This window comes from Macaca thibetana, chromosome 15 (genome assembly GCF_024542745.1).
Source record: "Macaca thibetana thibetana isolate TM-01 chromosome 15, ASM2454274v1, whole genome shotgun sequence".
Taxonomy (NCBI): domain Eukaryota; kingdom Metazoa; phylum Chordata; class Mammalia; order Primates; family Cercopithecidae; genus Macaca; species Macaca thibetana.
Window position 1 is genome coordinate 74,780,562 of NC_065592.1, and position 13,306 is coordinate 74,793,867.

Below are 13,306 nucleotides of genomic sequence, written 5' to 3' on the forward strand. Positions count from 1 at the left end.
TAACATTAATAACAGCTTTCACTATATGCATACTGATACAAGGCAAAGAAATTGTTGTGCGTTAATCTTATTTTCTAACACCTGTAAAAAAGAAATTTTATTCTATTATATAGAAGGATAATGGAATTTTCCCTCTTCTCTCCATTTCATGTCCCATTTTCTCAGTGAGGTTTCAAGTCAATATTTTTAATATTATTTTATAGCCAGCTGTATAGAATACAGTGTAAGGAGCTTTAAGTACATTCAGAGTCCTCAGTAAGCCCTAATTACTTTACTTCATGGCTTTGGTTGTAAGTATAGTTGTAATAATCTCTAAGTTATTCTTAACATTAGTTTTATTTAAGGTTTTAATAGTCAAATCATGTGTAAAATATGTTTTTTATTCTAGATCTTCTGGTAAACTCGTTAATGGTTAACAAAACTGAAAACTCTCTCAGCTGTGGGAAAAAATCAATTTTCCTTTAAATAGTTATACTAAATCTTTTAAAAATTAAAATGACCTTTTGGAAATGTTGCACAACAGATAAAATGTGCTTTTTACCTGCTTAGTTACAGATTCTATCCTTATTTATTAGGTAACTATTTTCTGAATGTCTTCTATGTGCTATGTATAGTACCAGGAACTTGGTAGGAATCCAGAGATTAAAACTAAGTTCCCATCATCAAGGAATTCACTTCCAGAGTTTAAGATTTTATCCTCAACCTGTGGATTAAAATATTTATTTATTATTATTATTTTTAAGGTAGGGGCTCCTTGCTCTGTCACCCAGGCTGGAGTGCAATGGCACAATCATAGCTCACTGCATCCTTGACCTTTTGGGCTCAAGTGATCCTCCCACCTCAGCCTCAAGAGAAGCTGGGACTAGAGGCTCAAACCACCACACCTGGCTAATTTTTGCATATTTTGGTAGAGATAAGGTTTTGCTTTGTTGCCTAGGCTGGTCTCAAATTCCTGGGCTCAATCGATCCTCCTGCCTTAGCCTCCCAAAGTGCTAAAATTTTTATTTTTAGTTAGGGTTGGTTGGGCTAGCCCCTGTCCTTTTATAAAAGATTTAATCTTTTATTTTCAAGCTGTGTTTATTCATAAGTCACCAGACACCATAGACATTTGCTCACTTCCCTTAATTACGTGTTTGTATTAATATGTTGTTTGGGAGTAGGGTAAAAGGGCAAATAACATGAATTTTATGAAGAATCAAATGTTAACTGACATGTTCAGAATAATAATGAAAATGGGGACCTAGATGATAGGAAATGTGAACAAGACATATATGACTGGTCAGGCAAACAAAGTTTCTGTTGACTGTAGTCACTGAATTATTTGAAAATGCATGATCTTCATTCATATCCTACTCGACACAACTAAGAACTAGATTTTAACCTTTGTTTACAGTGCTCACTGTTACTACTTACTGCAGTTTGGCTTGATAGTTTGAATCTCATCAGGGAAACTTGCATGAAAACAATGTTTGAAAACCTCTCTCTTCCAAAGTTCCCATTAAAGGGAAAAAAGATTGTACATTGTTTTTTACATCAGGCAGGTAATTAATGCTGTATATTCCATATATCCCAGCACAGAGTTGAGTTTCAAAGGAGTTGCCCTAGGTACAAATGCTTCTGTAGTCAAGAGCTTTCTAGTGTTTCTTTTTACTTTTTTTTTTTTTTTTTGAAACAGAGTCTTGTTCTTTCGCCTAGGCTGGAGTGCAGTGGCATGATCTCAGCTCACTGCAACCTCTGCCTCCCAGGTTCAAGCGATTCTCCTGCCTCAGTCTCCCTAGTAGCTGGGATTACAGGCATGTGTCACCATGCCCAGCTAATTTTTGTATTTTTAATAGAGACGGGGTTTCACCATGGTGGCCAGACTGATCTCAAACTCCTGACCTCAGGTGATCCACCTGCCTCGGCCTCCCAAAGTGCTGGGATTACAGGCTAGTGTGTCTTTTGTAATTTGCTTTAAACCCTGTTTTTTTGAGACAGAGTCTTGCTCTGTCGCCCAGGGTAGAGTGCAGTGGTGTGATCTCGGCTCACTGCAACCTGCGCCTTCCGGGTTGAAGTGATTCTCCTGCCTCAGCCTCCTGAGCAGCTGGAACTATAGGCACACGCCACCACACTCAGCTGATTTTTGTATTTTTAGTAGAGACGGGGTTCACTATCTTGGCCAGGCTGGTCTCGAATTCCTGACCTTGTGATCCACCCACCTCACCCTCCCACAGTGCTGGGATTACAAGCATGATTGCCACCGCGCCCAGCCTAAACCTTTTTTTTTTTTTTTTGAGACGGAGTCTCGCTCTGTTGCCCAGGCTGGAGTGCAGTGGCGCGATCTCCACTTACTGCAAGCTCCGCCTCTGGGGTTCACGCCATTCTCCTGCCTCAGCCTCCCGAGTAGCTGGGACTACAGGCGCCCACCACCACGCCCGGCTAGTTTTTTGTATTTTCTTAGTAGAGACGATTGGTCTCAATCTCCTGACCTCGTGATCCGCGCGTCTCGGCCTCCCAAAGTGCTGGGATTACAGGCTTGAGCCACCGCGCCCGGCCACCTAAACCTTTTTGAATCACGTATCACATACCCTTATTCATATATAAGTGACACTGTAAATGTCAAACATTTTTCAAAGTCCCAATAAATTTGTATTGTCTTCTGTTTAACAATTTCTTTACTACCTTCCACAGTTCTGGAAAATTGAATTTAAATCTATGGAGGTTAAGGTAAAAAAAAAAAGCTTTACATCATTCTGAGTTTTTGTATTATAGGAGATATAAAAATCTTTGGAAAGACTTTAATTCAGTGCCTTTTGTGAGCTGGGAAATTATGTCAAAACTGAATAGACTGAACATTAATAAAACTTTCCTAGCATCTTACTAGACTCTGTAGAAAAAGAAAAAAATTATACATTATATATTGAAGGAAAATTAACCCAGAATCCAGCAGAGAGCACAAAGGAGCCTAAATAGAGAGCACAGAGTACACGTGTGGATGTTCCACCACTTTAAAATAGAAAGACCTTATGGGAAACCAGTTCTTTAAGATGTAATTCTAACAAATAGTAGCAGCTGCTTTTAATTAGAACAAGAGATGTTTAAGGCAGATTTGCTGACAGCATGAAACACTGATAAATTATTTATGTATTTATTTTTGAGACAGGGTCTCACTCTGTCACCCAGGCAAGAGTGCAGTAGTGTGATTTTGGCTCACTTCAACCTCCACCTCCGAGGCTCAAGCAGTCCTCCCACCTCAGCCTCCCCAGAAGCTGGGACTACAGGTGCACGCTATCAGGGCCAGCTAATCTTTCTATATTTTATAGAGACAGGGTTTTGCCATGTTTCTCAGACTAGTCTTAAACTCTTGGGCTTAAGTGATTTACCTGCCTCAGCCTCCCAAAATGCTGGGACTATAGGCATGAGCCACCATGCCTGGCTAATGAATAATTTTTAAAAAGACAATTGAAAAAAAAGCATAAAAGCAGGTCTTAGGAGCTTAAAACTAACAAAATAACTTGTTCGTAATGATGACCGAAGTCATCCAGAGTTAGATTATATTCATATTGTCAGAAAATCTGAAAGATATATTTTAGGAACATTTTAATCAATTTTTAAATAATCTTTTGTATCTAAGGAAGAAACCTCAGTTACATGAGAAATGTGCTTATGTAATGGAACACTTACTGTGGGCCTTTTCTGTGTTAGGCGTTGTGAGAGAATATGAAAAAATAAAAGTAAGTAGGATGCTGTCCCTGCTTTTCAAATATTTCCCGTCTTAATGTCACTTATGTGGAACTTTTTATGCCCCTCTTATGCCAAATAAACATACCATTACTTTGTGGTTTAGATTGTGCTGTGAATTGTTTGAGAACCCATCTTTCTGATAGCATATATAGATCCGTTAAAATTTCATCAATTTATTGGCTAACATCAATTTATTGAAAACAGTCAAATTCAGATACTCAACCAGTGGTTAATTTCTAGTCCACAGTTCGTTCTTCTTTATAAATGAAAATGGTAGCACGTTATCTCTTAAATGTATGTTGTTAGATTTTCTTCCCCAGTGATAGTGAACTACCTTACCAGGAATGTGACCTGTCACCCAGGTTTTCCCCCTCTACAAAGCCAGAAGACAGAGAAACTTGCAATGTTATCATTATTGTTATTGTTGTAGTTTGCCTTCATGCTTTCTATTTAAATGCTAATTTAGAAATATAATGGAAATGTTGGATAAACTATTCAATGTATTCAGTGTGGGATGCCTTTAAAGTACAAACACGTTCCTTTTCTCCTAGTCCTAAGTAAAAATTGGTAAAACTATCAAGAGAAAATAATAGCATATGTAATAGTTCATGTTAGAGCTTCTGTCAGTGTTAAAATACTTTTTAACTTTTTTCATATTTATATGGATTATACTATCAAAATAGCACTTTTTCAGGTACTGTGCACCAACATGATTAACATGATGTTTTACTCCCAAAACTGAATATGCAGGAATATGTTAATATGGTGGTAGTTTCTGTAGGTAAGCAGTAAGAAAAATAAGTGAATACTTATTGAATATAGTATTACCTTTTCATTTAATAGTACTTAGACGAAGGAGAATGTCAAATAATTCATTTATTAAAATACTTAGTTACAGTTTATTATATATATGCTGTTTTTATACATGTGAGTTTAGATTATACCTTTGGATATAGTTAGTGATTTTAAATGAGACATCTTTAAGTGCCCAGCTAACTCAGTCAGTAGAGCACGAGACCCTTAAATAAGACTTCTTTTTATAGGGATCCATTTAGCTTTTCTAAAAGGTATTTGCGTTTTAATTGAAAAATATAATATGGCAGGGCGCAGTGGCTCGTGCCTGTAATCCCACTACTTCAGGAGGCCAAGGCAGGTGGATCACTTGAGGTCAGGAGGTCAAGACCAGCCTGGTCAATATGCTGAAACCTCATCTCTACTGAAAAAAAAATACAAAAATTTAAAATTAGTTGGGTGTGGTGGCAGGCATCTGTAATCCCAGCTACTAGGGAGACTGAGGCAGGAGAATTGCTTGAACCCAGGAGGTGGAGGTTGCCATGAGCCGACATCGCACCTCTGCACTCCATCCTGGGCGACAGAGCAAGACCCTGTCTCCAAAAAAAAAAAAAAAAAAAAAAAGAGGGAAAGCATAATATATTGATATTTAATACCTTCTCTACCACAGAATTTATGTCTGTGACAAGAATTAAACTTGTAACAAAAAATGTTTTGTGCTTCATGTGTCTGTGATCTAACAACATATTTGTAAATAAAAGCACATAGGAAAATAGCATTCATACTTTTGTTGTGTAAGTCGTGTTTTGTACTGTTCTTTTTAATAAAAATGTTATCTACACAGTTATACCATCTCCATTTTAAAAAGCATTCTTTGTATATTTTTACATCGTTTTCATGTTTTCTTCATATGATGGCTGATACCTGTTTTGTTTAGATATAAGAAAAATCTTTGTAAGTAACTGTATGACTTGTATAAACAAGTGACTTTCACCTAAGTTTAATGTACAAAGCATCTAAATTAAGGTATGCAAAATATATTTGTGGTAATGAGACATTTAATCTAGAATTTATTTATGTCCCTCTTTTTCTTCCTTTTTAGGTATCCAATGTCCCCAGCATCAGTAGATTGCCAACTCCCTCTCCTTGCCACACCCCAGCCAGTGTTATGCTGGTGCTGTTATACTCATCCCAGATTACTGTAGCAGAATGGAGTTGTTCTTTAGTTGTGAGGTAAGTTTCCCTCCCCACTCATTTCATGTACATAGAGATGCAACTTTTCTTTTTACAATATTGTGTAGTTTTGTAAGTTACTTTTTATTTTCCTTTATGATTCCTTAAGTTATTAATCTGTTACACTCAAAAACTTATAAAACTGCATAATATAATGAAGGACTTACCTTGTGACCATAGACCAGTTTCTTTGTAGCAATCCCTATGGGGTTATAAAACCTCCAGTGTTTGGTAGTTGGGCCATCTCATGGAAAGGGAGCTGGCAATCTGCAGCTGCAGTGGACATTGGATGAGAAAGCATGAAAGGTAAGCTTCAAATTTAAATTATATTGTATGCCTTTGGTTCCATAATGTACACTTGAAATTCATACTTTTGTTGATTCATAAAAGAAAAATACTACTTGCCACTTTATAAAGTGACCTTCAGTAAATATTTGAATTATTAAATTCATATAATGCATTGAGATTCTCTTAGTATTTTTTGACTATGAAAATAGTGAAAATTCTAACATGGAAACAGTTAACTTATCCCTGTATTCACATACTTGTTTATGAAGGAAAGTCAGAACTAAAATTAGATGTATAAAGCTTATTAAATATATTTTTATTAGAGAAAGTCATAGCACTACTCCACAAATGATCTTTTACTAAATTATCTGCCATTTTTATCTTTGTTTCTGTATTAATCAGTATAGAGAAAGTCTTAAGAGCCTTTCTGATTTTTATTACATCCATATTCTCTCTTTGTGTTTGAAGATAGAAGAACTTGCTGTTTTGCTTTTAATTCACTCTTAACTTTAGGTCATTATAATTTTAATTATTATTGTAATTATAAAAGTTAAAATAAGTTTTAGAGATTTTAATTCTTACAATACAGAGATACCTACGTGTAAATATAGGTACTTACACAATATAATCTATTTCTTCTTTAGGAATTGTCTTTGTGGGGTCCAAGAGATACAGCATTGTATAGTGGAAGGAGATTAGATGCTAGTATTTAGAGTGTAGAATTCTAGTCTAATGGCTGTTTTTATCTGCAAATACAGTTGTGTCTCAGTATCCTTGGGAGATTGGTTCCAGGACCCCACCTTCATGCCAAAATCCATGTATGTTCGAGTGCCTTATATAAAATGGTGTAGTCTTTATGTATAACCTACACACATCCTCCTGTAGACTTTAAATCATCTCTGTATTACTTACAATATCTACTACAATGTAAATGTGATTTAAATAGTTGATATACTATATTGTCTAGAGAATAATGACAAGAAAGAAAAGTCTGTATGTGTTTAGTGTAGACACAACCATTCATTATTTTTTTTCTTCCAAATATTTTATATCTGTGGTTGGATACAGAGGGTCAACTGTACTTCACTGTATAACTTTAGACCATTTTCTTCTAGAAAATAAATGCCCTTTGAGTTTCCTTTCAACTTTAATAATTTCATCCTAGATGAAACATGATCATTGTTCTTTGTTTTTCCCTTGTCCGTGTATATGAATAAAGTTGATCAATCAGAAAAGCTATTAGTAGGTTTTAGTTAATGACCTGATTTAACGTTCAAATAAATATTTGTTTGATTTTTAAATAGATTTTTATATTAGACCCAAGATAAGGCAGATTATCATCTCTAATTTCTTTTATATAACTTTTCTTCTCTTCACGTTAATTTCATTGTATACCGTGAAACTCTGAGACCACTACTAAGTAGAAAGGGACAGTGTCATTTTAATTTGATTGGGGTTGTAAGCACCATGTTTTGACCAAAGAAGATGATACATGAAACAGGCAATGTGAGTTTCCCTTTTACTCTCAGTAATTAAAACACCTTAGCTCAAATAGCAATCCCAGAACAGTTAATTTTCAACTTTTTTAAACCTCTGCATGCATTTGAGCAACATAAAAACTTGACTCACATTCTCCATGGCAGGGTATAGGGGTGCCCTTTGTTGTGGTTATTATTTTTCATATGTATCTGCTAGACAAAGCATTTTATCAATCTTTACTTTCCTATAATTTGTGTTATGAAAATAATAAACTTTGTGGTTTGATTTCCAAATATAGAATGATTCAATAAGCATTTTCAAATTATGAATGAAATATTATACCACCACTACCCCAGACTGAAAATATATAAAGAAAGAGAAGAAGGCCACAAAGCATATAACGTTAAAAGATAACAGACATTTCAAAACAGATTACTGGGTGAGACAGAGTTGTATGAAAGAAGTCTGTTCTCTGATCATAATATTTAAGCTTCCTTCCTTATATACAGTCTTCTAGTTCAGTAGTATATTTATCTGTTTTGGATTAAATTTCTAAGATTAGTAATGAAAATAAAATTAAAAGGTAAAAACTTTCTAATCATTTAAAAACTCTTTTCTACAAAAATTAATATTAATAATTCAACAGAGACAGAAATACAGTTGACAAATATCTTGATATAACAACATCCCAGCTACACAGTCTCCCCATCCTGTGCCTCATCTACCTAGACCTAAGTAAGTTCTTCTGCATCCCCCACCGCACTACCACATGCTAATCCAGGCAGCAGTCATACTGCCCAGAGTAATTCTACAACTGTCATTTTTCTCCTGTAACTCCCGCTGAGGAATTCAGCATGCCTGGTGTTCCCTAGCCTTTGAACAGTTTTCCAGTTAATTCTGCCACAAAGAGTATAGTCTCCCTACCATCATACCTTTCCTCTTCTTCTCTCTTTAACTTAGGGAAGATTTACTTCCACTCTCACCATTTCACTTTTTGAAGCCAAATAGTTGAGAAGTGGAAGAATGTTGGTTACAAGTCTACCTAATTTCAATTTTAAGTTCACTTTTTCTAGATGAAAGTTACTTCCTGTTCAATTTTATAACGTATCATGTAATACTTTTGTGTTCATGGCTTAGAATAAGCATTTTTTACTATCTTATAACATTTCTTTGAGAAAAACTTTCAAGGTGTACATGCCTTATTAAAGGGAAAAGTTGGCCGGGCGCGGTGGCTCAAGCCTGTAATCCCAGCACTTTGGGAGGCCGAGACGGGTGGATCACGAGGTCAGGAGATCGAGACCATCCTGGTGAACACAGTGAAACCCCGTCTCTACTAAAACTACAAAAAACTAGCCGGGCGAGGTGGCGGGCGCCTGTAGTCCCAGCTACTCGGGAGGCTGAGGCAGGAGAATGGCGTGAACCCGGGAGGCGGAGCTTGCAGTGAGCTGAGATCCGGCCACTGCACTCCAGCCTGGGCGACAGAGCGAGACTCCGTCTCAAAAAAAAAAAAAAAGGGAAAAGTTACCTATTTTCTATTTTAAGTTCACTTTTTCTAAATGAAAGTTATTTTTTGTTTGATTTTATTGTGTACCAGTTTAATAGTTCTGTTTTCATGGCTTAAAATAAGTACTTTTATAACGTCTCTTTGAGAAAAATAAACTTGTAAGGTGTAGCTCATTTTTAAGTTGGGTCCTTTGTGTACTTTAGAACACATTGAACAAGAGGCCTATCTAAATTAATATTTGAAATAAAAATTACTTTTCTTGAATTTCTTTTCTTAATACTGTGATTCATCATACCATTAAGAAACAAGAATTAGTCATGAGCCTAGGTTCCATATTCATTATGTGCATATGCACATATATAATCTCGTATCTTCCTACTCTTCTAGTAAGCAATTCCTCTTCTAAGATATAAAAACCTCAGAGGTAGAAATTTACCTGTTTATGTGCATAAACATTCTGCTGGTTTAAATCACAGAATATTTTTTGTAAAACTATACTGTTCATCACACAGGTTTATATATGACTAAAATTTTCATGACTGAAATTTGAAGGTCATATATATATGTATATGTATAACCGTATGTATATTGGGAAATTTATGCACATGTTTGTAATACTTTTTGCTCTAGATAGTGGTAATTTTTCTGCCTTAGTGTTCTACTTATATGCAAATGGACTCAACAGTTGCTATAAGACAGAATCTAAGTTTATGCATGTTAAATGTGACCCATAATGTATATAATTATGTATCTTTTGTTAGAAAGAAAACATGTGGATTGTATGATGTGTGAATTATATCTCAAAGTCATTTCAAAAAAAACCCAACATGATTATGTAACAGTAGATGATGGTAATAACAGGTATATACTGTGGCTTAGCAGCTATAAATTTATTGTTCCTATGTTATTCAAATAATTTTATATATACAGGTGAGGTGTATCTTCTAGAGGTTTTTATAGCCTGTGTCAGATTGAATTTATGTGATGTACTTTTTAAGAGGTAGTGATGTGATTCTAAGAGCTTGGACTTCAGAATCAGGTAGATATGGGTTTAAGTTATAGGACCTTAAGTCATTTAATCTCTATGAGCCTTATTTTCATCATTTGTAAAGTGAACATAACACTGCACATATCTCAGAAGGCTTTTTGTAAATGCTAGAGCTCTCTCTAGATATATAGATGTGAAATACCTAGGTTAATACTTAGCAGATTGAGAGGACATCAGTAATTATTAACTCTTACTATAGCATTAGAGTATTGAAAACAGTAACTGCTTGGTTGCTTTTCTGGGCTAGAAACATTGTAAAATAAAATAATTGTAAAATTTCCTAGGAAGTTTGTTAAAAAGACTGCTTTTGGACCTGATAACAGACGTACCTTTTCTCTCCCTTTTCCCCACTCTTTGGGAAAATTACAATAACTTTACTGAAATGACCCATGTCATACTTATTTAATGAATTTATATAAATGTTTGTATTTTTACATATATTTAACAAATGACTTATTAAAACATTTACAGTTGATGCAATTTTAAAACATTTTTAAAATTTTTATCTTCCAGTTGGATGAAACAGGTTTCAGATTTCTCTGGTAGAAGTGAGAATTGTTACATATATTGAATGAAATTTATTACAGGATATTTTCCCCCTTTCTTCAAGCTTCTGAAGAAGACATATGTTTTATGGAGTATTGGTGTTTTTGTATTTTACTCAGAAAATAAGTTTTGACATTTACTTTTAGAATAAATCTAAGGGATTTACTTTAAACATTGTTTTTAGGGAAAATGGTATCATCGGAGGCAAGCTGTAAAAGAATTACATAGTACATTGATCCGTCTTTTAAATGAATTGCTGCCATGGGAACCGAAGTTAATGAAGGCTTTCCAAAGAAACAGGTAATTCAAACGTTATAATCTGTTTTACTTATTTTATGGTCCTTAATTTATGATCTTTGGATGATGTCCTGGAATCATTTAGTAGTTTTCCAGTCATTTGTAAATTGGCAGATATTTTTGACTGCCCACTGTGTGCAAGGCATTTTCTAAGCCCTGAGAAAATACTGTTGATTAAACAAAGCCGCTACTCTGTGACTTACATTCTCATGGAAAAAAACACACTCAATTGTCAGGTGGCAAAAGAAGTACTGTGAAGAAAAATAAAGCAAGCTAAGGGGGTTAAGAAATGGCCGATTTGGGCAGGATGAAGGTTACTCTTTAATCAGGTGTCAGGGAAAGCTTCCCTGGTGAGTTGGTGTTTGAACAGAGACCTTAAAGAAATGAGGAAGGGAGTTGTGTGGATTTCTGAGGGGAAAGCAGAGGGAATAAAAGGTACTAAAACCCTAGAGTTGATAGCATGTTTGGCGTTTAGTGGAGATGCAAAGAGGCAAGTGTAACCAAAGCCGAGCAAGTGAAGAGAAATGTGGTAACAGGCAAGAGTCAGAGAGGTAAGGAGGAAGGAAGCCGGATCATGTAGATATTTAAGAATTTGAGTTTTTACACTGAGTGAGATGAGAAGTCATTGAAGTGTTTTAAGCAGGGAAGGGATATGATCTGATTTATGTTTTAAAGCGATCACTCTTAACTGTTGGGTTGAGGTAAATATAATGGTACAAAGATGAAAGCAGGGAAACCAGTATACTAGAGCAGTAATCCAGGAGAAAAATGGTAGAGGCTTGGACCAGGATAGTAGCAGTGCAGATACCAAAGAGTGGCTGGATTCTGGATATATCTTGAAAGTAGGATTGATAGAATTTGCTTAAGGATTGGATATATCGGATATGAGAGAAAGTGAGGAGTGAAAAAGATGGTACCCACTATTTTTGGTCTAAACAACTGGAATAATGGAATTGCCATTAACTGAGATAGGGGAAACTCAAGGAGTAGCGAATTTGAGAGGTAGAGGGGATTGAAGAGTTTGGATTTGAACATGTTAACTTTGATATGCTCTTTAGACATCTAATTGGTGTTATTGAATAGGCAGTTTGGTATAGGAGTCTGGAGGTAAAAATTTGGCAGCTGTCAGCCTCTTGATTGTATTTAAAGACATAAGGCTGGTAGAAATCACCTAGTATATGATCATAGATAGAGAAGAAAACAAAAGCGAGTACTAGATCTTCCAGCATGTAGAAGTGGCCAAGATGAGTAGGACTCAGCAGAAGAGACTTTGAAGGAGTGCTCAGTAAAATAGGAAGATAGTCAAGGAAGAGAAGTGTTTTGGAAACCAGGTAAGGAAATGTTTCATAAAGGAGGACTGCTCATTATGGGTTGAGGAAATGAGAAATAAGAATTTATTATTTAATTTGGCAACATGAGGATCATATTAATGACCTTGGTAAGCTGTGGTAGTAGAAAAGTGGATAGAAGTCTTAGAAGTCTATTTAGGAGAATTAGGGGAAAGAAATGGAAGAGTCTTCTTTCATGGAGTTTTGCTATAAGGTGGAATAGAGAAATGGAGCAGTATCTGGAAGGAAAAGAGGTTAAGAGAATGTGTTTTGTCGTTGTTGATGTTATAGAGTAACATGTTTGTGTACTGATGGAAATGATCTAGTAGACAAAAAATGGATTCAGGTAAAGGAAGGGACATTTAGTAGAGTGTTATCCTTGATTAGGTAAGAGGATGCATTTAAATGGAGGTGTTAGCTTAGGTAGGGAGATGGAGAATAGGAATATACATTAAGGTGAGTTGCAGATGAGGTGTGAGCATGTGAAAGTTCTCTTCTGATTGCCTCCATTTTTCTTGAAATAAGAAGTAAAGCCATTAACTGAGACCAAGAAGGTTACTGAGAGTGAGAAGGGAGGAGAACTTTATACTATCTCCACATAGATATTTTTTCATTCCAATTTTATAGATTGAAAGGGAAATTCATTTTGTGATTATCATTTAGTAACCCATTCTAATACCTTTCACAGCCCTCATGTGCTTCCGTAAAACCCTTAACAATAATTTAAAACATAAATAAATTGAAAGCAATTTTTAACTAACATCTGTTGAATATTTATGTGCCACACATACTGAGAGGTAAGTACTGTTACTATTCTCATTTGTGATAAGTAAACTGATGCTTAGAAAATTAAGGAATTTTAATATTTTAAAAATTAAAAACCACTTTGGGAGGCTGAGGTGGGTGGATCACGAGGTCAGGAGAGGAGCCCATCCTGGGTAAGATGGTGAAACCCCGTCTCTACTAAAAACACAAAAAATTAGCTAGGTGTGGTGGCAGGCGCCTGTAGTCCCAGCTACTCGGGAGGCTGAAGCAGGAAAATGGTGTGAACCCACGAGGCGGAGCTTG

At 35.6% G+C, this 13,306-nt stretch overlaps 1 protein-coding gene across 11 annotated transcripts in view; it reads left to right on the top strand.

Annotated features, from left to right (window-relative positions):
* The window catches only part of KIAA2026 (KIAA2026 ortholog), a 133,971-nt gene that overhangs the window by 66,215 nt on the left and 54,450 nt on the right, over positions 1-13,306 (top strand). For 9 of the 11 annotated variants that reach the window (XR_007719885.1, XR_007719884.1, XM_050761688.1 and 6 more), the window contains 2 exons: positions 6,795-6,854; positions 10,798-10,913. Coding sequence is in view for 9 of the 11 variants with exons in the window: in XM_050761688.1 (XP_050617645.1) it covers positions 6,795-6,854; positions 10,798-10,913 (176 nt within the window). In the remaining 2 variants the exon portion in view is untranslated. The remainder of the gene's footprint in view (positions 1-6,794; positions 6,855-10,797; positions 10,914-13,306) is intronic. The other 2 variants (XM_050761680.1, XM_050761681.1) reach the window with 1 other exon arrangement.